This window comes from Sinocyclocheilus grahami, unplaced genomic scaffold (assembly GCF_001515645.1).
Source record: "Sinocyclocheilus grahami isolate Dianchi unplaced genomic scaffold, SAMN03320097.WGS_v1.1 scaffold176.1, whole genome shotgun sequence".
Classification (NCBI taxonomy): domain Eukaryota; kingdom Metazoa; phylum Chordata; class Actinopteri; order Cypriniformes; family Cyprinidae; genus Sinocyclocheilus; species Sinocyclocheilus grahami.
In genome coordinates, this window is record NW_015505355.1 from 1,182,345 (window position 1) to 1,206,146 (window position 23,802).

General features: G+C 36.6%; 3 protein-coding genes across 6 annotated transcripts in view; 1 reads left to right on the forward strand and 2 right to left on the reverse strand.

The window, feature by feature from the left end:
- The window catches only part of guk1a (guanylate kinase 1a), an 11,061-nt gene extending 9,130 nt beyond the window's left edge, over positions 1 to 1,931 (reverse strand). For 2 of the 3 annotated variants that reach the window (XM_016283615.1, XM_016283613.1), the window contains exon 1: positions 952 to 1,689. In XM_016283615.1, coding sequence (XP_016139101.1) covers positions 952 to 985 — 34 coding nt within the window. In that variant the 5' untranslated portion in view covers positions 986 to 1,689. The other variant, XM_016283614.1, reaches the window with a different exon arrangement.
- A 994-nt stretch (positions 1,932 to 2,925) lies between these two features.
- cunh1orf35 (chromosome unknown C1orf35 homolog) lies at positions 2,926 to 4,692 on the forward strand. The gene is given in 6 exon segments (XM_016283703.1): positions 2,926 to 2,952; positions 3,045 to 3,187; positions 3,269 to 3,325; positions 3,405 to 3,464; positions 4,490 to 4,512; positions 4,515 to 4,692. Coding segments are annotated over 6 exon segments (396 nt in total). The 3' UTR covers positions 4,601 to 4,692.
- Positions 4,693 to 15,348: 10,656 nt separating this feature from the next.
- On the reverse strand, positions 15,349 to 19,870 carry arf1 (ADP-ribosylation factor 1). Of its 2 annotated transcripts, none has more exons than XM_016283616.1 (5): positions 19,773 to 19,870; positions 18,812 to 18,982; positions 17,901 to 18,011; positions 16,355 to 16,479; positions 15,349 to 16,283 (listed from the first exon to the last, which is right to left on the reverse strand). In XM_016283616.1, exons 2-5 carry the CDS (start codon positions 18,954 to 18,956, stop codon positions 16,122 to 16,124), a joined length of 543 nt encoding a protein of 180 aa, XP_016139102.1. In that variant the 5' UTR covers positions 18,957 to 18,982; positions 19,773 to 19,870; the 3' UTR covers positions 15,349 to 16,121. The 2 variants fall into 2 exon arrangements, with proteins under 2 accessions (XP_016139102.1, XP_016139103.1); XM_016283617.1 differs by lacking the exon at positions 19,773 to 19,870 and adding an exon at positions 19,138 to 19,421.
- Between the last annotated feature and the right edge of the window lie 3,932 nt (positions 19,871 to 23,802).

Genomic DNA, 23,802 nt, shown 5'->3' on the forward strand with positions numbered 1-23,802 from the left:
CATACAGCAGGCATCTGATCTGTGAGTTGTGTAGGGTGAGGCCAAACCTGTCACACCCAACCCAGCCTTCTCCTTATCCAGTCCTATGCAAAGCATGCTGGGAACTAGAAATTCACTGCTTAATTTTTTAAGTTATCAAGACAATATGTGACCCTGGAGCACAAAAGCAGTGTTAAGTCGCTGGGGTATATTTGTAGCAATAGCCAACAATACATTGTATGGGTCAAAATTATTGATTTTTCTTTTATGCCAAAAATCATTAGGATATTAAGAAAAGATCATGTTCCATGAAGATATTTTGTAAATTTCTAAGAACTTCATTTGGACAACTTTAAAGATGATTTTCTCAGTATTTAGATTTTTTTGCACCCTCAGATTCCAGATTTTCAAATAGTTGTATCTCAGCCAAATATTGTCCGATCCTAACAAACCATACATCAATGGAAAGCTTATTTATTCAGCTTTCAGATGATGCATAAATCTCAATTTCAATAAATTGACCCTTACGACTGGTTTTGTGGTCCAAAGTCACATATCATTAAGTTAATACAACTTATTTTTTTAAATCAATTTGAAATATTAATAAATATTAAGATAATGTAATAAGATAAGCAATTATTCATTAATCGTCACTATGCCAACAGAGCTTATCAACATAACATACTAGTGATCATGATAAATTATTACTTTGACTGGGGGGCATTTCATCTTAAATACTTGATTTGTGTACTCTGTCCACCACTGCATATAATTAATAACTAATAAACAACAGCATCACTATGCAGGGCATTGCACACAGCTGTGACTGACATGAGGCACTTGAAGGTAATGGGCTCCTTTTCAGAGCCATAATAGCCCTCCATAACTTCTTCACTGTATCCTCAACAAAGAAAGATGATGCTACAGGCGACCATCACACATGATTTAAAGCTATAGCTCGTTTCAACTCACCTGACAAAACCCTGGAGATAAACCTGACATGCATCGGGGAAAGCAAGTGATCAAATCCGGGGAGAATGTCTCTCTCTCTTCGCCTATAATCTTCCTCTCTCGCGTGAGAGCCTTTACTGGCGCGTCATCTGAAGGCGACGCACATCTTCAGAACGCGGTCGACGCCCGAGTGTTTGCAGTGATTGAAAAGCGCTTCATGTTAATGTATGATATAAAAGCAGGCGGGTTCCCGGATGTTGTGGAAACCCAAGGCCTGGTTGTTGTGCTGCGCGCGTGTGTGTATAACATCTTTCAGTGTGTCTGCATGAGCAGAAGCCATGTTTGGCTCATCGAGATCTGGAGGGGGGGTCAGGACCAGTTCAACTGGGACGATGTGAAGGGGGATAAACACAGAGAGAGAACTATTTAGGTGAGTATGGCGCTAGCAGCTCTAACTAGCCGCGGCTAGCAACCCAGTCTACACGAATACTGTGTAAAACGATTCCCAAATATGCGATTATATTCATACAAGCACACTTATTTTGCACTGTACACACTTTAATTAATTCATAATCGCCGATTAGAGCGCATGCAACTGGTTTGTGCCAACAGGCTTGCTAAAGCTATTCAGAACGCTAATAGCGAGTAGTTGTGTAGCTTGATGGCATTTCTGTAAAGATATTACTCATCCATGATGCCAGATTGTCTTCTGGGCTAAACATGCCTCTTTGCTGAATAAAGTTTGTAGCGTAAATGCAGACATTCCTACCTTTTTCCTTGGTGTGATCTCTCATCGCATCGTCTGCTTGGTTTATGTGTCGGACACAGCTGTGGCTCTTGTGTGGACGTGTTGAACTTTCTACTAGTTAAGGTACCCAGAGAGACATGAGACGCGGTCGCACTTTACAAATCCTACTACGGCGGAGACTGAGCTTCTGAATATTAATAAGGTCTTGCAGGCGTTGCCTGGTAACCTGCTTGGAGCGGCCCGCAGGAGTCTCACTAGTGCGCATGCGCATTGCTGAAGCGCAGGCCAGGGCTATGAATATTTAATATGACGTGCTGACGTCAGCGAGGCCTACTGGGTAAACGTGACGCAACCTGTTTAATATTCATAAGAAAATATCGTCATAGTAGGAGTCCTAATTTGATGTACCATTTTTTATGACCTTTCTGACTTTACATAGTTGCCTGCTTATCTTTTCTCTGTCAGTCAGGAGGTCAGCACGAGCTGGGCACATTGATTCAGAGCTGCCATGCAGCAGGTTGTTCAAGAAAACTAAAACTACAATTCGAACTATGAGCTATTTTTTGTTGCTGAAGATAAAATAAACGTTAACTGAAATAAAATCTAAAAACATTTTTATTTCCACTAGGTGCCAAGGCAACATTTCTCATTTTTATTTCGTTGAACTTTAGTCATTAGTCAACTTGATGTGATAAAATAAGTAAAACTGAAATATAAATGAATAAAAACTATATAGACATATATAAAAAAAACACCAAAAATGACTAAAATGGAAAATAACTGATTCAAAATATTTATAAAAACGAGTAGTTTTGATCAAATTAAATATTTTTAATATAAATTAATAAAAACTAGTAGGTTTTAATATAGTTAATATAATTATTTTCTTGACAGTTAAGCAACATTTCCACTGAAGTCTAATTACTATAATGCAAATAAATAATAATAATTCTATTATTCTATTCCAAATATTCTATTCTAAATTCTAAAAAAATAAATAAAATAAAAAGAATCCTCACTACAGGCATTCATCGTTTTTTCTTTATTTAAAACTGATGTAAATTAAATGCAGTACAACCAATATTGCAATTATGTAAAAATACAATGTAAATAATTAAATATTTCTGACAGTCTAATCTGTGATGATATATAATATGTTTCAACATCGTAGTACCGAGAATGAGATTAATGTGCTTTACAGTGAGGAATTTTTGTCATGAAAATCATGTGACAATGCAAAAATCCTAATGGTCCTGAAGATCATATATTTCTTTGTCCTTAAGCTAAATATAAATATGATGAAATATGACTTGTGTTAGATTTACCCAAGGTCCTGTGTTGATTTATTATGTTCTTTTTTCCTCAGGGAATTCCCTCATGGGGCCGGTGGCAGAAAGGGAAGGATGTGTCGTGGTACGCCAAAGATAAGAAGAGCGGCGCGTCTCTGTCTGAAGAGCAGGAGATGGCAGCGGTACGAGAGGCGGAGCACGAGGCCATGTCAGCAGCGCTGTGAGTGGGATTGATTCATCAGGCAAGTGCGGAAGAAAATGAGCTCACATCTAAAATGTTATGTATTTTCGTCTATTTTAGGGGTCATAAAACAATCAAGAGACAACCAACTTGGCCTTACCAAAGAGGTTTGCATTTGTAAGCATCCAAACGAGAACATTTCAGGGATTTGTAGCATTTCTCGTAGCTGTTTCTGACGCATATGTCATTGCTGCAGCATCGTGTGCCGGAGGGAAGGGGACGCGGTGGTCCGGGTCTCTGGGCGCCGAAGCTCCAGGTAAAGCCAGTGCTGTATGTGTACAGGCTTCATGACAAGTTTGCTTGATCCAGACCTCTCTTTACCTGTTAAAGATACTGTAAAGTACGGGTAATTGTATGGTGGAGTGTGGAATACTTAGTTAAACTTTATCACAATGTCAAACATCGCAATTTCAGATTCAGTCCCGCTTTTTAATATGGTTTTCACTTGCGAAACTTTGCACTGCGTACATTGCTGCATGAAAAATAAAACTTAGATTTGGATTATGGATGGGTTATGCAATTTAATTGGCATTTACGTTGGAATAACAGGATTTTATTGAATTTCAAACATAGGTGATGCATTGTGGGAAATGTTCTTCCACCCTTGTCCACAAATGAATGCTCCATCTATCTATCTAACCTTCTGTAAGGCCTATAAACCTTTGAACGTTAACAGCTTTTAAAAAAAAAAAACTTTTAAACAGAAAACGTAATGCAAATAAATATAATTCTCATTACAGGAATGCATTAGTTTTTTTTTCTTCTTTAATTAAAACTGACATAAATGCATTACAGCCAATATTACAATAATGTGAAAATACAATTGAGGTAATTTAATAATTATAACGCTCTAATCTTTGATAATATAATATTAAATGTCAACATTATAGTGCATATTTATGTGCTTTAAAAAGTGCAGAAAAATGTGCAATTGCGTAATTGCCCGCACAACAAAAGGTAAAAGCAAAAAAGGACTTGGTACACTTGGTACTGAATGAATATAAAACCGTGCCACTTGCCAAGATTGAACAATATACCTCGAGTACACAAGGTCTGACAATATTGTTAATAAATATTTGAATGAGCACGTCTATTATTATATTCCGAGGCCACAAGAGAAATGCAAAAACTTTTGAAATGCATATTGATGTTAGACGAAATAAAATCACTACAGTTTGAGAAACGGCACTAGTTTGTAACTAGCTCTTCTAGTATTATACGTTACTTTCATTAATAAAAAGAATCTAATAGATGTGAGATTCTGGTGTTTTTCATCATCAGGGCTGGACGGAGAGGAATGGTGCTGAAAAACAAGAAAAAGAAGCAGTAAAGATGGGCTTGCCAGTTTTGACGGTACATAGACATAAATACTTAGTTTTGATACTAATTTGAATATGAGAATGTGTCATGGTTTCAATATCTCAACAATATGTGACCCTGGAGCACAAAACCAGTCATAAGGGTCAATTTTTGGAAATTGAGGTTTATACTGAATAAATGAAGCTGAATAAATAAGCTTTGCATTGATGTACGGTTTGTTAGGATAGGACAATATTTGGCTGAGATACAACTATTTGAATATCAACAATTCTGTGTTTTTCTGTCAATATGGGGTGCTGTGTGTACATTAATGAGGAAAAAAAAATAACTTAAATGATTTTAGCAAATGGCTGCAATATAACAAAGAGTGAAAAATTTAAGGGGGTCTGAATACTTTCCGTACCCACTGTATATGTGTTTGTGCGGTTCGTTTATGTGGAAGATTTTTAAACACAGAAAAGAAGAAACATGAGAATTCATGACTACAAAAAAGGACACTACTGACAAAGACCACGGTATCTGAGTTGAGTACTGATATTAATTACAGATCTGACGGAAAGAAGAAGAGTAAAAAGGAAAAGAAAAGCGAAAACGAAGCACAGAAGCAGAAGTGACTCTTCAGATTTCGACTCTGAAAGCTTCAGTAAAAGGTCAACTGTCTATAAGTAAACTAAAGCAAATACCTTTATTACTTTTGGTTGTAGCTTGTTTATAAATTGTGAACCTACAGAAGTAGTTTTCCTTCTCGGAGGATCACAAGAGGGCGTTGTAACACAATTCTATTGGTTTTAGTTCATCACATCTTTTAGTTTAGAGTTTCCTCTTAGAGAGTTTTTTGACAACAGTGGTAGAACTATGGTTGGTTTGAAGAAAATGATCACAATGTGGCTTTATTCAAAAATGCTGTTTTCTAAAGTATTATTTCTTTCTTTACACTCCAAAGCAATTTGCAAGTAAGACTAATATATAAGCACAGGGGCCAGTTGCATAAACTTAGCGTCTATGTTAAGACCGTGTCTTAAGAACCAGTTTGAACAACTAGCAATTAACCAAGGGGTATTCAGTCTTATATTTTGGATTCAGCTTAGACTAATCAGCATTTTTATATAACCGAATTAAACATTTTTTGACGAGTCTTGAAGAACAAAATTAGACGACTAACTTTTAAGATTAGTCTAAATCTTTTATGCAACCAGCCCCACAGATTTTTAGTTACAATCTTAGTAGTGTATTTTACTACTACTTTTTGATTATTTCTAGACTTTTTACCCAAATCGTTTTATCACAGATTTGAATGGGATTAGTTTGTTCCATGTTGATATATATATATATATATATATATATAAAGAACAAATAGAAAGAAAATGTATTCCATTCTTTATCAACATCATAAAGTGCATTTAACGTTACGTGATGCCAGGGTTTTACTTGGCTGGGGTTAATGGAAGAATCGCAGGCAGTTTGTAAGTTGATGAAAAGCTAATAAATAATAAAAATAATAATTAAAATAAATTTATTTGAATATTTAAACAATCAAAATAAAACACGTGAATGCTAAAAATAGAAGGTTTATTTGCTTACCTACATCATGTCAGTGTGAAAATCAGAGAACAGTAAACGTGAATGTGTTGTTAAAATATTGAAGTATTAACTTAAAGGGTTAGTTCACCCAAAAATGAAAATTAGCCCATAAATTACTCACCCTCAAGCCATCCTAGGTGTATATGACTTTCTTCTTTCAGACGAATCCAGTCGGAGTTATATTAAAAATTGTCTTTGATCTCACTCAGCGGGTGTTGCATGCATCAGTCCAAAAGAAGTGAAATAAAAAGCGCCCATCCATAATAAAAAGTGTCTCACACGGCTCCGGGGGGTGAACAAAGGCCTCCTGTAGCGAATCGATGGGTTTTTGCAAGAAAAATATCCATATTTAAAACATAATAATCACTTTAATGTAGCTTGCGCTCACTGTTGTACACAGTACAAAATAATAAAAAAATTTTTTTAAATTAAAACCGGATCAAGAAAATAAAATTTGGTTGGCCAGACAAGGCCTGTAATTGAAACTGAGTCAAAATGGTAAAATTGTCAACTAAGTTACCTGTAAATCCATAGTTTATCTGTAACATAGTTGACAAACTCACTAGCAAAAACATCTTTTTCTTTGTTATATCAAAATGGTGATTAATGATTAATTTCGGCAACCAACAGATAAAATATATCAACTGAAACCAGTAGTTGATTTATTGAGAGAGCATTTTCTTGACACTTTTTCCTGATGTGAAATGTGCCCTAACTTATAGACTGACTCTTATATTCACATTATGCCTCAGTGACAGAAGACGAGGACAGGCTCTTCCTCATAGTCCATGTCTGGCGTATGGTTTCCCCTCAAACGGAACCAAACTTCCCATGCTCACCAGGAATAAATGATTGTCTTGGTGTTTTGTGCTCCCCAGGCGTAGAAAGGATCCCCGGGACCACCATGGTCCTAATCCATCAAGGAGCAGTCAGAGTGGAGCCGGAGCCTGTGACAGCCATTCAGGATGGGGGCTAAAGGCCGAGCACAGGACCCTGACCCCCCCTCACCAGCACCGCCGGCACGTCACGGACTCGTCCTCTGATGGACACCGCGCTGGTCGAGGCTCCCCGGCACAAAGCTACCGGCGGCGCCATGATAGCAGCTCAGACGACTGATGCCCCGCTATCCACACCTCCTCACCCTGAGAACGGATCCAGTCGCCTCTTTGTCAGACTCTGGGCAACTTAGGCCACAAGACATGGCAGAAGTGTGTGTGTGTGTGTGTGTGTGTGTGTGTGGCAGACTGATAAGGATTTCTGTGTGCATTACACTTATCCTGTAAGTGTAGAGTAAAACACTGTCGGATTTGGTGCGTACAGCACTCATTCTGGACACAAAGTGCGACTGCATTTCCTTTAGTAACTGTACTTACTAAACGGATAGTTCCGGTCCTTGATTCTGATTGGTTGAGCCACGTTCGAAGCCGTTGTAAATTACTCTACAAACACACACCTTTATTTACGTTTGTGTTTTGCTCGGCAACCACTTTGTTGCAGCCACAACTGATATTGTTTGGTGGAAGAATACTGTTTTTATTTATATCATATATTTTGTGAAACCGTACTACGTATATGTACCTAACAACGCCACTTAGCTGTTCTAAATTCACTGTAAACCACGGCTTCACGGGGTTTATTGCTTTATTTTAAGGTTGATTCTCAGGAAATCTGTCCAAAATATGTCCACATTTCATCAAATTTTGGCTCAAGAAAATGAATTTTGATTTAGGATATTAAAATTGATCATCAACATTTTTTAATAAAAATGAGTAATACGCAATTTGTTGTACTGAATTTATGCAAATAAAAAAAAAATATATATATTTTTTTTTAGTATAGCAGTCAGAAAAAGATAGAATGAAAATTTGAAACGACAAAAAAATCAAAAGAAAAAAATTTGTCATGAAAATAATATCACAATGCAAACATTTTTAGTAATCTTAAATATAGGCTTTGAAATTGAATTATTTTTTGATTTTGAGGTGAAATGTAACCTGGACATGTTTTAGTCTTTGATGTATAAAGAGAAAACAGCAGAGGTGAACACGTTTTATTCTTGTATATGTTTAGTGAAATAAACCGTTTTTTTTTTACAGCAGTGTCGTTGAATCATCAATTCACCTCAACACTTCAAACTTTTGAAAACGGGTTTCAAAGTGTGACTTTTTGAAAACGATAGTTATATCTGTGTAAACTGAAAATGCAAATGTTCTGTGAAACTGAAAACATTGATGTTATGCACATGCGTATTATATGTTTGCGTTGTGATTCTTTACAAAGAGACATCGCCACCTACTGGTCTGGAGTGCATAATACAGCGTTTTTAGTAGTTGTCTTAGATCTGTGTGAACAGGGATCATTTTGACCACGTTGTCTGCACACGAAAAACACAAATGAAAACTTTTCACAGTCTATCATTGTAGCAGACTAATAAGAATTTCTGAGTACATTACATTGAACCTGTAAATGCAGAGTAAAAACTTACCGGCCAGACTAATTGGTGTGTACAAATCTCAGGAAATCTGTCCAAATCATGTCTTCGGTGACATTTCATCAAATTTGGCTAAAGAAAATGAAGCTTGTTTTAGGCTATTAGTCATTTCCCCCTAAAATACTCAAATAAAGTGATTAATATGCTGTTTGTTGCACAACTGTGTTTGAATATGTGCTAATTCTGATTTTACAGAAATCAGAATCACAGGAAAATTTGGAATTACAAGAATTCAAAGTAATGTATTAAAATTAGGAAAATGGTTCTAGGCTTTGAAATCTAATTTCTTAAGTTTTTTGGGATGTTGAGGTGAAATGTAACCTGGTCTTCCATGCATAAAGAGAAAATGACCATTTTTTTATTCTTGTACATATTTAATTAAATTAACCGTGTTTTTACAACGTGGCGTTGTCGAATCATCAGTGCACCTCAACATCTCACATGGGTTTCATAGTGCACATTTTTGAAAACAATACAATTATCATCTGTGTAAACTATGATGAAAATGTGAATTTGTGAAAATGAAGTCATGCATAATGCCTTTTCCTTTAGTAACTGTTCTTTTTAGTGTTAAATCTCAGTTAAACTGTCAAAAACATGTCTTGGGTCACAATCCATCAAATTTTGGTTAAAAAACTGAAGCTTGTTTTAGGCTATTGATTATAATTAATTGACCTTTTCTGATTTTTTGACATCACTTTCCCCCAAATACTCAAATAAAATGAATGCTGTTTGAATTTGTGCCAATTCTTTTAAAACACTTTCTTTTGTTACAGAAATCAGAATCGCAGAGGAAAATTCGGAATGACAAAAAAGGTATTATGTAGCAGTGTTATGTAGTTTTGCTGTAAAATTTGACATGAAAGTAATATTGCAATGCAAAAACTGTCTATAGTCCTATTTATAGGCTTTAAAATAAAATGTCTTTTTTCTTTTGGGTTGATTGAAGGTGAAATGTACCCTAGACAGGTCTTCGAGGCATGAAGAGAGAAAACAGTGTATATGAGCTGATTATAGCAGACACCATCACTTTTTAGTCAAATAAACCGTGTTTTTACAATCGACTCACTAATACACCTCGACCCTTCAGATATTGTTTTCTCAAATCTGTTTTGTTCTTATGTTGAGTGCTGCTTCCTGACTGTTGGAATGTACTCCTGTCGCTATAATAGAGCAGAGTGTTTGCATTTGCATTGAGTTTGCTGTGAAAGGCGGCATTCTGTTGGCTGGCACCTGGGGCCGTGCGAGAAAAGAGCAAAGCGCAGACAAAAGACAAGTGCAAAAATCCAGGCCCAGGGATGGCCTGAGCGCCACACACAAACCCCAATCCGCTGGAGCAGCAGGAGTGGGCTGAACAAAAGCCACCCTGTAAGAGAGCCGGCCAAAGGGAGCGGAGGAGAGCAGAGACCCCTCCTTTTCCCACCATCATGCCTTCCATGCCATGTATTACTGGCTTGGCTGCATTATCCATGGCAGCCTAATCGGGCCAAAGGAACGTTGTCCTAGATTGCTTTCCCTCCCCCTCGTTGGGCCGAGCGCCCCGGCGCCTGATTCCAGGCTGCTGACCCCGCAGGCCCGGCCGATCCTATTTGTCACTTATTAAAGGCGAGGGAGGTGTTTGGGGAACTGGAGGCCGTTTCAGTGGAGAATTAATGACAGCGACACAGAACACCCTCACACCAGGCACACTTACCGCAGATCTCTCTACCCTCCCATCAACTAAATGCCCAGTCGCTCACCAGAGGTGCTTCCCTTCCGTGTTCAATGCCGAAGCAACCAAACACAGGCCCGGTTCAAGAATCAAGGTTCTGAAAGGCATTTTCATGGCGAAGTCGTGGCCTAATGGTTAGAGACTCGGACTCGTAACCCAAGGTTGTGGGTTTGAGTCTCGTACCGGCAGGGATTGTAGGTGGGGGGGAGTGAATGTACAGCGCTCTCTCACACCTTCAATACCACGACTGAGGTGCCCTTGAGCAAGGCACCGAACCCCCAACTGCTCCCCGGGCGCCGCAGCATAAATGGCTGCCCACTGCTCCAGGTGTGTGTTCACGGTGTGGGTTAAATGTAGAGCACTATTGGCCACGTCACTTCATGACAAAATTTACTCGACGACAGTGAAAGAGCAAACTTTTTTTTTGTTATTGTCTCCATGTAAAATACAAAAATGTGAATTTGTGGAAAAAAAAAAGCGTATTAGTGTGTCTTTAAAGAGGGAAATCGCCAACTACTAGCCTGGCATGCATAATACAGCATTTCAAGTTGTTTTTGTGTCATCTAGTACGTGAGAAATGTAAAGGAAAACTTTTTTTTAGCACACAGTCATGCAAATGTGTATGAAAGCCTGTTTCCGCCACTGAAAAAAAAATTACGACTTTTTATCTCACAATTCTGACTTTTTTTCACAGAATATAAACTTGAAATTGAAATTGTGAGTTATAAAGTCAGAATTGTGTGATATAAACGCACAATTGTGAGTTAAAATCCTATTTTGAGGGGGGGGGGGGGGGGGGGGGTTTGTTTTGGAGGCACCGAACCCCCAACTGCTCCCCGGGCGCCGCAGCATAAATGGCTGCCCACTGCTCCAGGTGTGTGTTCACGGTGTGGGTTAAATGTAGAGCACTATTGGCCACGTCACTTCATGACAAAATTTACTCGACGACAGTGAAAGAGCAAACTTTTTTTTTGTTATTGTCTCCATGTAAAATACAAAAATGTGAATTTGTGAAAAAAAAAAAGCGTATTAGTGTGTCTTTAAAGAGTGACATCGCCAACTACTAGCCTGGCATGCATAATACAGCATTTCAAGTTGTTTTTGTGTCATCTAGTACGTGAGAAATGTAAAGGAAAACTTTTTTTTAGCACACAGTCATGCAAATGTGTATGAAAGCCTGTTTCCGCCACTGAATAAAAAAATAAAAACGCTATTGCGACTTTTTATCTCACAATTCTGACTTTTTTTCACAGAATATAAACTTGAAATTGAAATTGTGAGTTATAAAGTCAGAATTGTGTGATATAAACGCACAATTGTGAGTTAAAATCCTATTTTGAGGGGGGGGGGGGGCTGATATGTTCCAAACTAACTGTGCTTTGTTTTTTTTATTGCTGAAGAGTGTTTCTTCTCCTGCGTTCTACTGTACAGACGTGAATTTACATTTTCTTTCAGCCTGAGGTTTATTCATTACACTTTTTGGTGTGAAAGGGCTTTTACATTTGCTATAAACAGAGCTTCTTATATTAAAAACAATCAAGCCCTGCTCTTATTTAAAAAGTTATGCGAAAGTAACACAAAAGTAACGGAACGCATTACTTTTCATACAAAGTAACTAATTACGTTACTTAGTTACTTTGTATGAAAAGTAATGCGTTACATTACTTTTGTGTTACTTTCGCAATATTGTAATGCATTACTTTTAAAAGTATCTTTCCCCAACAGTTTATATCACACAATTATAATGACAATTATGACTCACAACTGCGAGTTTATATCACGCAATTCTGAGGAAAAAAGTCAGAATCGTGAGAGAAAGTCGCAACTACCTTTTTTTATTTTTTATTCAGTGGCGGAAACGGGCTTCCATAAACGTACCCTTAATGCACATCTATTTTGGCATATATATTTTTGTCCTGTCCAAATGCTATGGTTATCACTATGTCAGTCATTGCAATTTCGAGAGTAATTGGCAGCACTCCCTTTATAATCACTAAATAACCCCTTTATAATCACGCTTATCTCAGTTCATCGAGATTCTCTCGAATTTCCTTAATATAAAGTTCCTTTATAATCATTGAAACTCTGCACTGCACAATGAAACTCTTTACATTGTGTCTACACTTTGTTACAATGAGAGGATTTGCGAACTCAGCACAAAAACACTGGTATTTTGAGCCAGGAGAGGAACGCCTCTGATTGGCCATTGCGTTCTAGAAATCAACAGATATGTCTGTGATTGGCTGTATTGCTCAACACTGCAAAAACACATTGTAAATAAAAATAATACATCTCCATAATGCAAACACAAATATGCGATAGAATGTTAACCTTCTAGACTAGAGGATGTAGTATATAAATGATAAATTAGCCTAATGTTTTGTGAATTTATAGGGTAAAATTGGTTATTTAATAGATTGCTCAATCTTTGATGAACAGCCAGTCTCTTCGTAATTTTGTCATTTCATCTAAATAGCAGCATTTGTGAGATTTAGTCAGCTGAGGTTAATTGATCTAATCTTTGTATCTGGAAAATACTGATCCATGGCATGGTATTATGTTATGAATATTGAAGGTTTTTTTTTGTTAATGAGGGATTTGTGGATGCATCAATGTTTTTAGGCTAATATAGTGAGATCAATTCCATTTAAACTCATAGTTAAAATATAAGCAGTTAAATACTATGTAAACATTTATATGCCTGTGAAGAATAGTAATAGAAAGACATCTCTGTAATTTGCAACAATGCTGCAAAAAAACAAAAAAAAACATTGTAAATGGAAAACTTTTGATGTTAGTCAGACAGCAAGACTACTATATATATAGCGCACATACAGCACTTCCAAGAAAATAAATGCGATTTTCAGGGGGGAGAAAAAGGCAAAATAAAAAACTAATATTTTTGTTTAGCTACTAATAACTGTAATTGATGACAAATTTTACATTATGCAATTTTGTCGTGGAACAGAATTGTTCATAGTTTTCTTCAGTTTACTGTAAAACTAGCTACAAACCACCTGCAGGCTTTTTTAAACACTGCAATGTGTTTTTTTCTGTAGAGTGAAAAAGTGATAAAACTATTCCAACTAAACTACATCCAAACAGGTGAGCGTCTAAAAGCAGGTTTCAGAAGGTAGTTCAGTTTCAGTTTAGCTTTGGACCCTAAAACAGAAATTACAACGCAATGGGCTGATTTTTTAAAAATTTTAAACCAAACTAATGTACATTTTAATGTTTAACCGCCATGCTTATATGTATATATTTTTTAGTTATCTTTTTTAGTGAGCTACCTTGTTCAATTATTGATGCCACTGCAGTCAAGATTTATTTCAAGAGCTGCTTCAGAATAACAAGAGGGCAAAAGTAAATCCAGTTATACTAGTATCTTTAATTACAGTGCATTTCTGTCAAAATGAAAAACATAAAATAAAACATAGGTTAAGAGTCACATTATACAACATTTTGCTAAGAGATTCACATAATTTCGACCCAAAGTAATCAGTGTCTACCAAATTAGAGGTTAATTGGGAAAGAGAGAGAGAGAGAGAAAAAGATAAATAATAACGTAACTTTAAATCAGCCCTTACATTGTTTAACATTGAACATGAAGATTATTAATTTGAAACGGGAGTCTGTTTGTCATAAAGGCACCACGGCTAATCTGGGGGGAAATTATATCTACATGCACAACAGAAAGCTCATTGATATTAACATGCCAACACTCTGGAGATATGTTTTGGGTTATGTCCTAAAACAATAAAAATGCACAAATGATTTTTTTTGGAAGATCTAGTTATAGCATGTGGTTAGATGAGACTGTTGTTTATTCCAAGTGGTGGTTAGATTTGGAGTGCAAAATAAGAAATAGAAAGTAACACTTAGAGTGTCAAAACAACATGAATTTTAACGCTAGGTGCATAAACCCAATCTTTCAGTTTCTCTTTCTGGGTAAATCTTAAGAAAAAAAAAATGTTCAGGTCACATTTAACCACCCATAAATAAAAAACATAATATTTTGCATATAGAAAATGAAACCTATTTTTGCAAAACAATTAAATTTTTATATCGTCACATTGTTTTCATGAAACAACCTCAAGTTCCTCTAAAAAAAAATAAAAATCTCATTACTGTTACGTGCCTGAATGTATTTGTTACTTGAATGTATTTACGTGCCTGAATGTATTACTTCACCCTCCTACAAACCTTGATTAACCTGAGCCACTCCAACACTTCTCCCACATATAACAACAAAACATCCGTTGTGTATTGGGAATCTCATAACAGAAAAATCTTTTGTGTAGCTGTCTTCACAACTCTATGGCTCCTAAAGCATCATGACAGTAAAGCTAGCGGTCACTTCAGCCTTTGCTGAGAAGACAGTGTAATCGTTTTTGGTTTCTTTTCCTGGAAATTGAACCGTTATATGCGCAGGTAGTGTCTGTAATGTTTGATTTCCCGTACTCCGTTCAAGACAAACATAACAGCTTTGTTTACAGTACGTCTAAGAAAGAGTCTTATTATAAGCACAATAAAATAATACATGTGCAAGATTCAAATGAGACCTGAAGTGACGTTCATAAAACTCTTTCCAATGACTCGGGCAGTAAGAACGGGAAAAAAAGACGAAAGGCTTGCATAATGGTGCTCAAAGAGCTGCCTCACAACAAAAAAAAGATTTACATTAAACGAGAGAGCAACACTGTGACTGTAGGGCCCTATTCTTCCGTGTTAATGGGGTTTGAAATGAGCGCAGCTTCCAGCACCATTTCTTTAAAAACAAAAGAGTAAGCATGTGGTTAGATGAGACTGTTGTTTATTCCAAGTGGTGGTTAGATTTGGAGTCCAAAATAAGAAATAGAAAGTAACACTTAAGAGTGTCAAAACAACATGAATTTTAACGCTAGGTGCATAAACCCAATCTTTCAGTTTCTCTTTCTGGGTAAATCTTAAGAAAAAAAAAATGTTCAGGTCACATTTAACCACCCATAAATAAAAAACATAATATTTTGCATATAGAAAATGAAACCTATTTTTGCAAAACAATAAAATTTTTATATCGTCACATTGTTTTCATGAAACAACCTCAAGTTCCTCTAAAAAAAAATAAAAATCTCATTACTGTTACGTGCCTGAATGTATTTGTTACTTGAATGTATTTACGTGCCTGAATGTATTACTTCACCCTCCTACAAACCTTGATTAACCTGAGCCACTCCAACACTTCTCCCACATATAACAACAAAACATCCGTTGTGTATTGGGAATCTCATAACAGAAAAATCTTTTGTGTAGCTGTCTTCACAACTCTATGGCTCCTAAAGCATCATGACAGTAAAGCTAGCGGTCACTTCAGCCTTTGCTGAGAAGACAGTGTAATCGTTTTTGGTTTCTTTTCCTGGAAATTGAACTGTTATATGTGCAGGTAGTGTCTGTAATGTTTGATTTCCCGTACTCCGTTCAAGACAAACATAACAGCTTTGTTTACAGTACGCCTAAGAAAGAGTCTTATTATAAGCACAATAAAATAATACATGTGCAAGATTCAAATGAGACCTGAAGTGACGTTCATAAAACTCTTTCCAATGACTCGGGCAGTAAGAACGGGAAAAAAAGACGAAAGGCTTGCATAATGGTGCTCAAAGAGCTGCCTCACAACAAAAAAAAGATTTACATTAAACGAGAGAGCAACACTGTGACTGTAGGGCCCTATTCTTCCGTGTTAATGGGGTTTGAAATGAGCGCAGCTTCCAGCACCATTTCTTTAAAAACAAAAGAGTAAAGCAAGTGTTGAGAATATCGAACTAAGGTTGTTATTTCTGGTTTTTCAGTTGATTGGACAACCAGTCGAGTCCTTCATAGAGGCCGTCGCCGCTTGTGGCGCATGTGGCCTGAATGTACCAGTTCCTGTGCCTGAGCGAATGCAGCCCCAGCTTGTCCGTGATTTCCGCAGCGTTCATGGCGTTCGGTAGGTCCTGTCGGACAAACACGTGTCAAATGTGTAACTGGAAAGAAGTGCATGTAATCAGTTGAAAGCTGTTAGTACCTGTTTGTTGGCAAACACGAGCAGGACTGCTTCCCTGAGCTCATCCTCAGCCAACATCCTCATCACCTCCTCTCGCGCCTCATTCACACGCTCTCTGTCGTTGCTGTCAACCACAAAGATCAGACCTAACCCAAGAAGAAAAAACAAGCAGATTAATAGACTGGTGTGAGTGACAGAAATGGCTAAAAATGGAACTGACATCAGATCGATTACACAAAACATTTTTTTTTTTTTTTATTTTGTCCCAGGCATAAATGTGACCCTGGACCACAAAACCAGTCATAAGGGTCAATTTTTGGAAATTTGGAAGCTGAATAAATAAGAGTTCCATTGATGTATGGTTTGTTAGGATTATCAGACCTAACCCAAGAAGAAAAAACAAGCAGATTAATAGACTGGTGTGAGTGACAGAAATGGCTAAAAATGGAACTGACATCAGATCGATTACACAAAACATTTTTTTTTTTACATATTTTGTCCCAGGCATAAATGTGACCCTGGACCACAAAACCAGTCATAAGGGTCAATTTTTGGAAATTTGGAAGCTGAATAAATAAGAGTTCCATTGATGTATGGTTTGTTAGGATAGCACAATATTTGGCACAGATACAGCAGAATCTGAGGGTGCAAAAAAATCGAAATATTGAGAAAATCATCTTTAAAGTTGTCCAAATTAAGTTCTTAGCAATGCATATTACTAATCAAAAATTAAGTTTTGATATATTTACGGTAAGAAATTTACTAAATATCTTCATGGAACATATTTACGTAATATCCAATTTTTTGTTTTGGCATAAAAGAAAAATCTATAATTTTGACCCATACAATGTATTTTTGGCTATTGCTACAAATATCCCCCAGCGACTTAACACTGCTTTTGTGCTGCAGGGTCACAAATAAGAATTTTGGCATAAACATGTAAATTACATGCATTGAAATGATTGTCAGTGAGAGAAAGTGAGTGATTAAATCATTTAATACAAATAAATAAAGAGTCGTTCTGATATTATTGATCAGAACATCTCTTTTCCCGTCCCTAAAAATGTACACATTTGCACAGTCTTCTTGCAAACACTCATTTAAGTGGCATTTTGTCAACTAGGTGGCTACAGCACATTGATAATATACATAAATCACATTTAGCAAACCAAACTATTTTGAAAGTGTGTCACGAAGCTCAGTGCAAAAAGTCCATACTGACAAAATCTGTCCAAACTTGCAGATTCGTTCGGTCTAGGTGTATTTGGAGATAACGGTCAGCTAACTGTAAACCCCCCGAGCCAGGAAGAAAACATAGATTTGGCTAAAGAATCATGAGGGTGTTGGGTGCATTAGGATTGGTTGGGAGACATTAGGATTAGTTGGGAGACATTTACAAACCCAAACCTATGACTCAACCGATCTTATAATGTCACTGCAGCAGCCTGATTAACAAAAACAGACAGTACTACTGACAGAGGTTTCTGGCAACACTGTCAACACACACAGATTACATTAAATCAACTGGACTTCCCAACATACTGTATGACTTGGGGAAAACTCTCACCTTGTGTGTTCTGGAAATAATGGCGCCACAAAGGTCGAATCTTATCTTGACCACCGACGTCCCAAACTGTGAAACTTATATTCTTGTACTCCACAGTTTCAACATTAAAACCTTGAACACAAAACAGAAACCACATATAAGCATTCATTCGCTTTTCAGCCGCTAATATCGGGAAATAGATCTCAGTCACCTAGGGCTGCACGATTAATCGAATGCGATCGTCATGCGCATTTTGTTAGTAAAGCCGGTTCTGTAATCAGCAGGAAATTTCAGACGGAGCAGCATTTACTACACATAGCCGTAGTTCACTGACAAGTTACGCAAAAAAAATTGCAGACGATTTTATTGCGCGATGCTGAAATCGTTGGCGATAATGACAGCTGTTTGCACAGCTTCTCAGTGAACTACGGCTCTGTGTAGTAAATGCTGCTCCATCTGAAAGCACGTGAAAATATCACATTTAATAACATGCTTTTACTCCAAACTCACTTCATAACGTCAGTCGAGTGTTTGAAATAAACCCTTCTGTGAGATGATGACGCTTCTTACACGGAATAAGGCACGCAACATATTTCATAGTATTTAAGCAGTGATAAAGGCATTGCATTATAAATATACTTTATCTTAATGAAAATGATAATAATAAGAACTCAAGATAAACCGTATATTGCCGTAGTCGTGTGTTTATTAGTCACGTTGAATCAATGAAAGCAGTTGAATCTTCTGTTTATTCAGCTGCAGCAATTTCTGGGTTTCTTCTGCGAGGCGTATTTGGAGTTTCTCTAGCCTTCGGACGGAGATTTACTACTGATCACAGAACCGTGCTTCACTGAAAGACGCGCATGACGATCGCAGCTTCTGTCGAATCGCGATTCCATTTCGATTTATCGTGCACCCCTACAGTCACCTACCGATTGTTGGGATGGTGGTAACAATCTCCCCCAGCTTCAGCTTATACAGAATCGTCGTCTTTCCAGCAGCATCAAGACCCACCATAAGAATTCTCATCTCTTTCTTACCGAAGACTTTAAAAAGGTTTGCGAATAAGTTGCCCATGTTTGCCAGACGCCTTTCTCACTCCACTGAAACAGAACAAGACAAAAAGCTCTCAAATAGTCTTCCAACAGGATCGAATGTAAAGTAATCAATACTCACACACAGTGTAAATGACCCTATACACATCACGGTTATGAATAAAGCGGCTAAACTACATTTCCCACTCAAGTTCACAGCATACCTGATTCTCCGAGTATAACAGCTACGACAACTGACTCTTTAAACAAACCAGGAAAAGCTGCAAAAAAGCTCTCATGAAAAAATACAACACATACACAAGTCTTTATAAGCATTTATTTTAATAACAAATCTGATCTGACTCCAATAGCTTGGACAAGCATTCCTAAAATAATACTTACTGTTCAGAGGCGATAGCAGAAAAGTGTCATTATGTAGAATCACATCTTTTTTGATCCGTTTAGGGACAAATATAGATTTCAGTGAACTTATCAGGGCCCCATGAAATAATTACTTCAGATAATAAGTTGATTAAACTAGTTTTTGTGGTTGATTATTAAAGGCTCTTACAATACTCAGACATAGTATTTAAAAACAAAGCTCAATAGTTGAAAAAGTGTATGTATTAAATCATCAATGCAACATTAGTTACTTCAGAAGTAAAGTTGACTGAAGTCTTAGATTGTTGTTTCCTTTGTCACAGACACTCGGGGTTAACTCGGATGTAATTAACACCGAAATTCTCATTCTAATCTTACCCCACACACGGGTAACATATCACACAACTCTATGTATAGTTTGTTAGCATGGTGGTAACGTTTCGAGTACTATATACGTTTTTCAAAAATAAAAACTCACAGTTCAAGTTTCCTCCTTAACTTCAAGGCGTTTCCTCCCTCAAGATGGCGGGTTTCCGGCCACGTCAGTGCGTCGTGCATCACTTCCGCCGAGAAGGTGATGGTAAACAGAACTCTGTTGGTCAGGTTTTTATTTTATTTTTTATTGAATCACTCAAATTCAACACTTTACAGTAGCCAGGGGGTGAACACAAAGAAAAAGAGATACACAATTACAGTGAAATAAAAAATAAATGACATAAAAACATGGAAATGTCTACATGCATTAATACACTTAAAGGCACAGAAATATTAATAGCGCAGCGAAGAAGCACAAAGCTTCCTGTGTGTGAGGTGATGGGTGCATGTGTAAGAACTACAATGTGACAAACTATTGCTGAATCATCAGGCAGCAGATTGATGTTGATATTGAAAATGCAACCAAAACATTTATATTAATATATAATGTATAAATATATAATTTTTCATAATGTCATGTTTAGATGAATAAAAATCGACATAATCCACATTAACTATAACAACATTGCCGTTGTAGATATAATGACTTATATTTGTATGTAGCATAGAAACTAGCGGTTAACTAATATGGTTTGTTCAATAGCCAATGCCAGTACCATTATATAAAGTGCAGGGATATGTAGCATATTACAATTTAATAAAACGAGATTTGCATATCATATCTAAAATTGTAAACGAACAGTTATTTTACACAATTAAACATTTTGTAAATATAACGGAGAGTTCCGGTCCTTGATTCTGATTGGTTGAGCCGCGTTCAAAGCTGTTGTAAATTACACTACAAACACACACCTTTGTTTACTTCTGTGTGTTGCTCTGCAGCCACTTTGTTGCAACCACAACTGTTTCTGAGAAACTACATTGCTTGGTGGAAGAATACTGTGTTTATTAATATCATTACACTTTATTTGCTCTGCTTTATTTTGTGAAACCTTACTACGTATATGGAATAACCGTTTTATAAAAGCAATAAGCCCCAAGAAGCCGTGGTTTACAGTGAATTTATAACAGCTAAGCATCATGCCTAGCTAACAACGCCCCTTCGCTGTTATAAATTCACTGTAAACCACGGCTTCTTGGGGCTTATTGCTTTATTTTAAACATGCCAGAACACGGAAGACTCGCACTGGATTTTTCCACCCTAAACACTTGCTCTGTTGTGGATTTCCAACAACTTTCCCCTCATTTACGTTTATTTACATTTTTGAACAGGTACTTTTTGACTGTATTTTTTTTTCTCTTAAAAAACTTAGATCAGGCAAATTCTCAGATCTGTTTATGTTGATGGTATTTCTTTGTTTGCAGGAGTTAGTAAATGAATCAGTCCACCACAGGGGGCAGCAAAGCGAGATCACAGCAGGAACTGAAGGATTCAGAAAGAAAACAGTAACATCTAAAAGAGGTGAGAAATATACATTTTGTTTCTTTAAAAAATGGCGAGGGCCAACTTTATTTACACAGATGTAGGTATGCGAGTATCACTGATGTATGCCAAATTATGATGTATTTTTATTCTTCAAGATGCATTGCGTCACATTCCACATTATGATATTTATTTAATGTACAATCAAGCAGGCCACAAGATTCTTGTATTTGACTAAGCTATGACAAGCAAGGTACTGTAAATAACTGATTATTAGTATTAAACAAAAAATTAAATAATGCACAGAGTGTTACAATACAGTCAATACTATTTTGTTAGAAAATATGTTTGCAAAATATTCTGAATAGTGAACATATGTTGAATCAAACCACACAGGTTCCAAGTTCATTACATTTAGACTACGCTTAACAGTTACAATACACGTTTAACAATTTGTAACAATATACAGTACTGGCTATATAAATACAATATATAAAGCAGTATAAACTCCAAACTTCAGTGGCAAAACAGTTAATTTGACACAACAAACATTTGTGAGAGGCAGCATAGTTCTGTGATGCCTCGAAAACAGACAGCACAGTTACGCCAAGTCAGTATCCTGCCGTCATATTAATAAATGCACTTAAAAAGATCAAATGAACCAGATCCAACAGCAACAAAGCACTGTTCAGGGTGAAAGAGAAGTGGAAAGATCTGGAATCAGTGACAACAGGAGCTGCATCTCCCTCCCAACAGCAGCAGATGAAGAGAGCGATTCTGAAAGGTTCAAAACACCTCAGTGGCTTTGTGTCAAATTCTGCTTCTTCAACAACAACAAAAGCCACCGGATTCACTCAGTTCACTGTTATGGAAACAGTGCGTAAGATATTTGCATGCCAACATAATTGTGTGTTGAAGCTCATGTACTAACCACAAAGAAGTCTGCACTGCGTTATCAAAATAAATATGGCATATTCTTGAAACATTATACAATAAAGAGTTTTAAAAATGGCAGAATAATGTTAAAGTAATCATGTCTTCATGTCACTTATTGGACCAACAGCAACAAAAATGGTGGTTAGCTGCTTAATCTATTTAATACTATCATTTATAATCAACAATCATCATTTCATAATCACAGAAGAAGAAATAAATCTCCATACAGCATGCAAAAAGGACAAGGTTGCTCTTGATAGCTCAGGAGAATTGAGGTATTAGTTAGTTTTTCCACGATGGAATATAAATCCCCTTCTGAACGCTTGATTCTGATTAGCTGACTGACATTTTAAGTTGTTAATTATTTTAGCAGTATCACAGTGATATAGTACTGTGATTAAGCCATATGCACAATGCCACAGGCTGAACAACTGCATGATTACTGGTGTGATATTGCTTTTATACAACAGTAAAATATAATAGATATTAATATTGAATTGAACATTTAGACACAAACTCAAGTGCTGTCCTTCCTGAAGGGAATATCGTTTTTGATCTGATGAGTTTTTAAACTTATAGAGTGGCCATCCACTAGAGTGATGACAACCTGGTGCAACCTGCTGAAAACAAAAACTACTAAAAATGACCTAAACTTTAACATAAAAAAATGAAAATGGAAAATATATATTCAAAACTGATTCAAATAGTAATAACAACTATAATAGTATCTGTGTTTCTAAAATGTCTGTGCCAGTGTTTCTGGAATGCTCCAATAAATGCTCCAAAAAAACAAAAAACAAAAAAAAGTATTACTGCTCTCAGGACTTTTAGACCACTTAGCCAATCAGATTTGAGTATCAGAACTAACAGTTGTATAAATTTCAATAATTGCACAGCTCTATAATAAAAAGTTCCAGGTCGTGACTACATTGCAATTCCATATCACCAGGCCAAATTATTTCACTTATTACAAACAGCTGTTTTTTTTCTGAAATATTTTTAATATAGCTTATATGAAAAACTTCCACTTATGCTCTCTCATTTGCACACATAAAGTACTGTTGTCATCCCATCTGACATATATTTCATTCCTGTGTTTACTAAGTTTTTTTTGCCATGCTTATTAGCGTCTATTGTTTCTCTGTTTCCATTTCCTGTATTTCGTCCTTGTTTGATTTGTTTCCATGGTTTCTGATTTTGTTCACCTGTTCCTAGTTTAGTTTCACATGTGATGTGTCCTAGTTATCTACTTATACTATGCCCTAAAAGTATGTGCTCCTTCAAAAAAGAAAATGTAGGTACTTTTGAGTGTGTAGCAGAAGAGCAGACAAGCTTTGAGACATACTACCACTACTGTATTCGAGAGAATACAAGTATCATGTTGGTCTACCAGTCGTGGTTCTTGCATGGTGAGAACTCGGCTCATGTTTATTGCATGATGCATTTGATATCGGCCAAACGTATCTGTATTGCTATTGTACTATTTGAACCTTTATGACATGTTGTTGCAGATGAAATATAGTACAGATAACATGCAAACATCTCTACTTAACCATGGGTCTCACGCACATCCACCATGCTTGTAGTTCCTTTTATTCGTGTTTGTAGTTCTGAACTGAATTCGCCTCCAAAGCGCAATAATATGGGCAATATTAGCCATTTATGACCCTGGACCACAAAACTTAAGTGTCAGGTTTTCAAAATTGAGATGTAT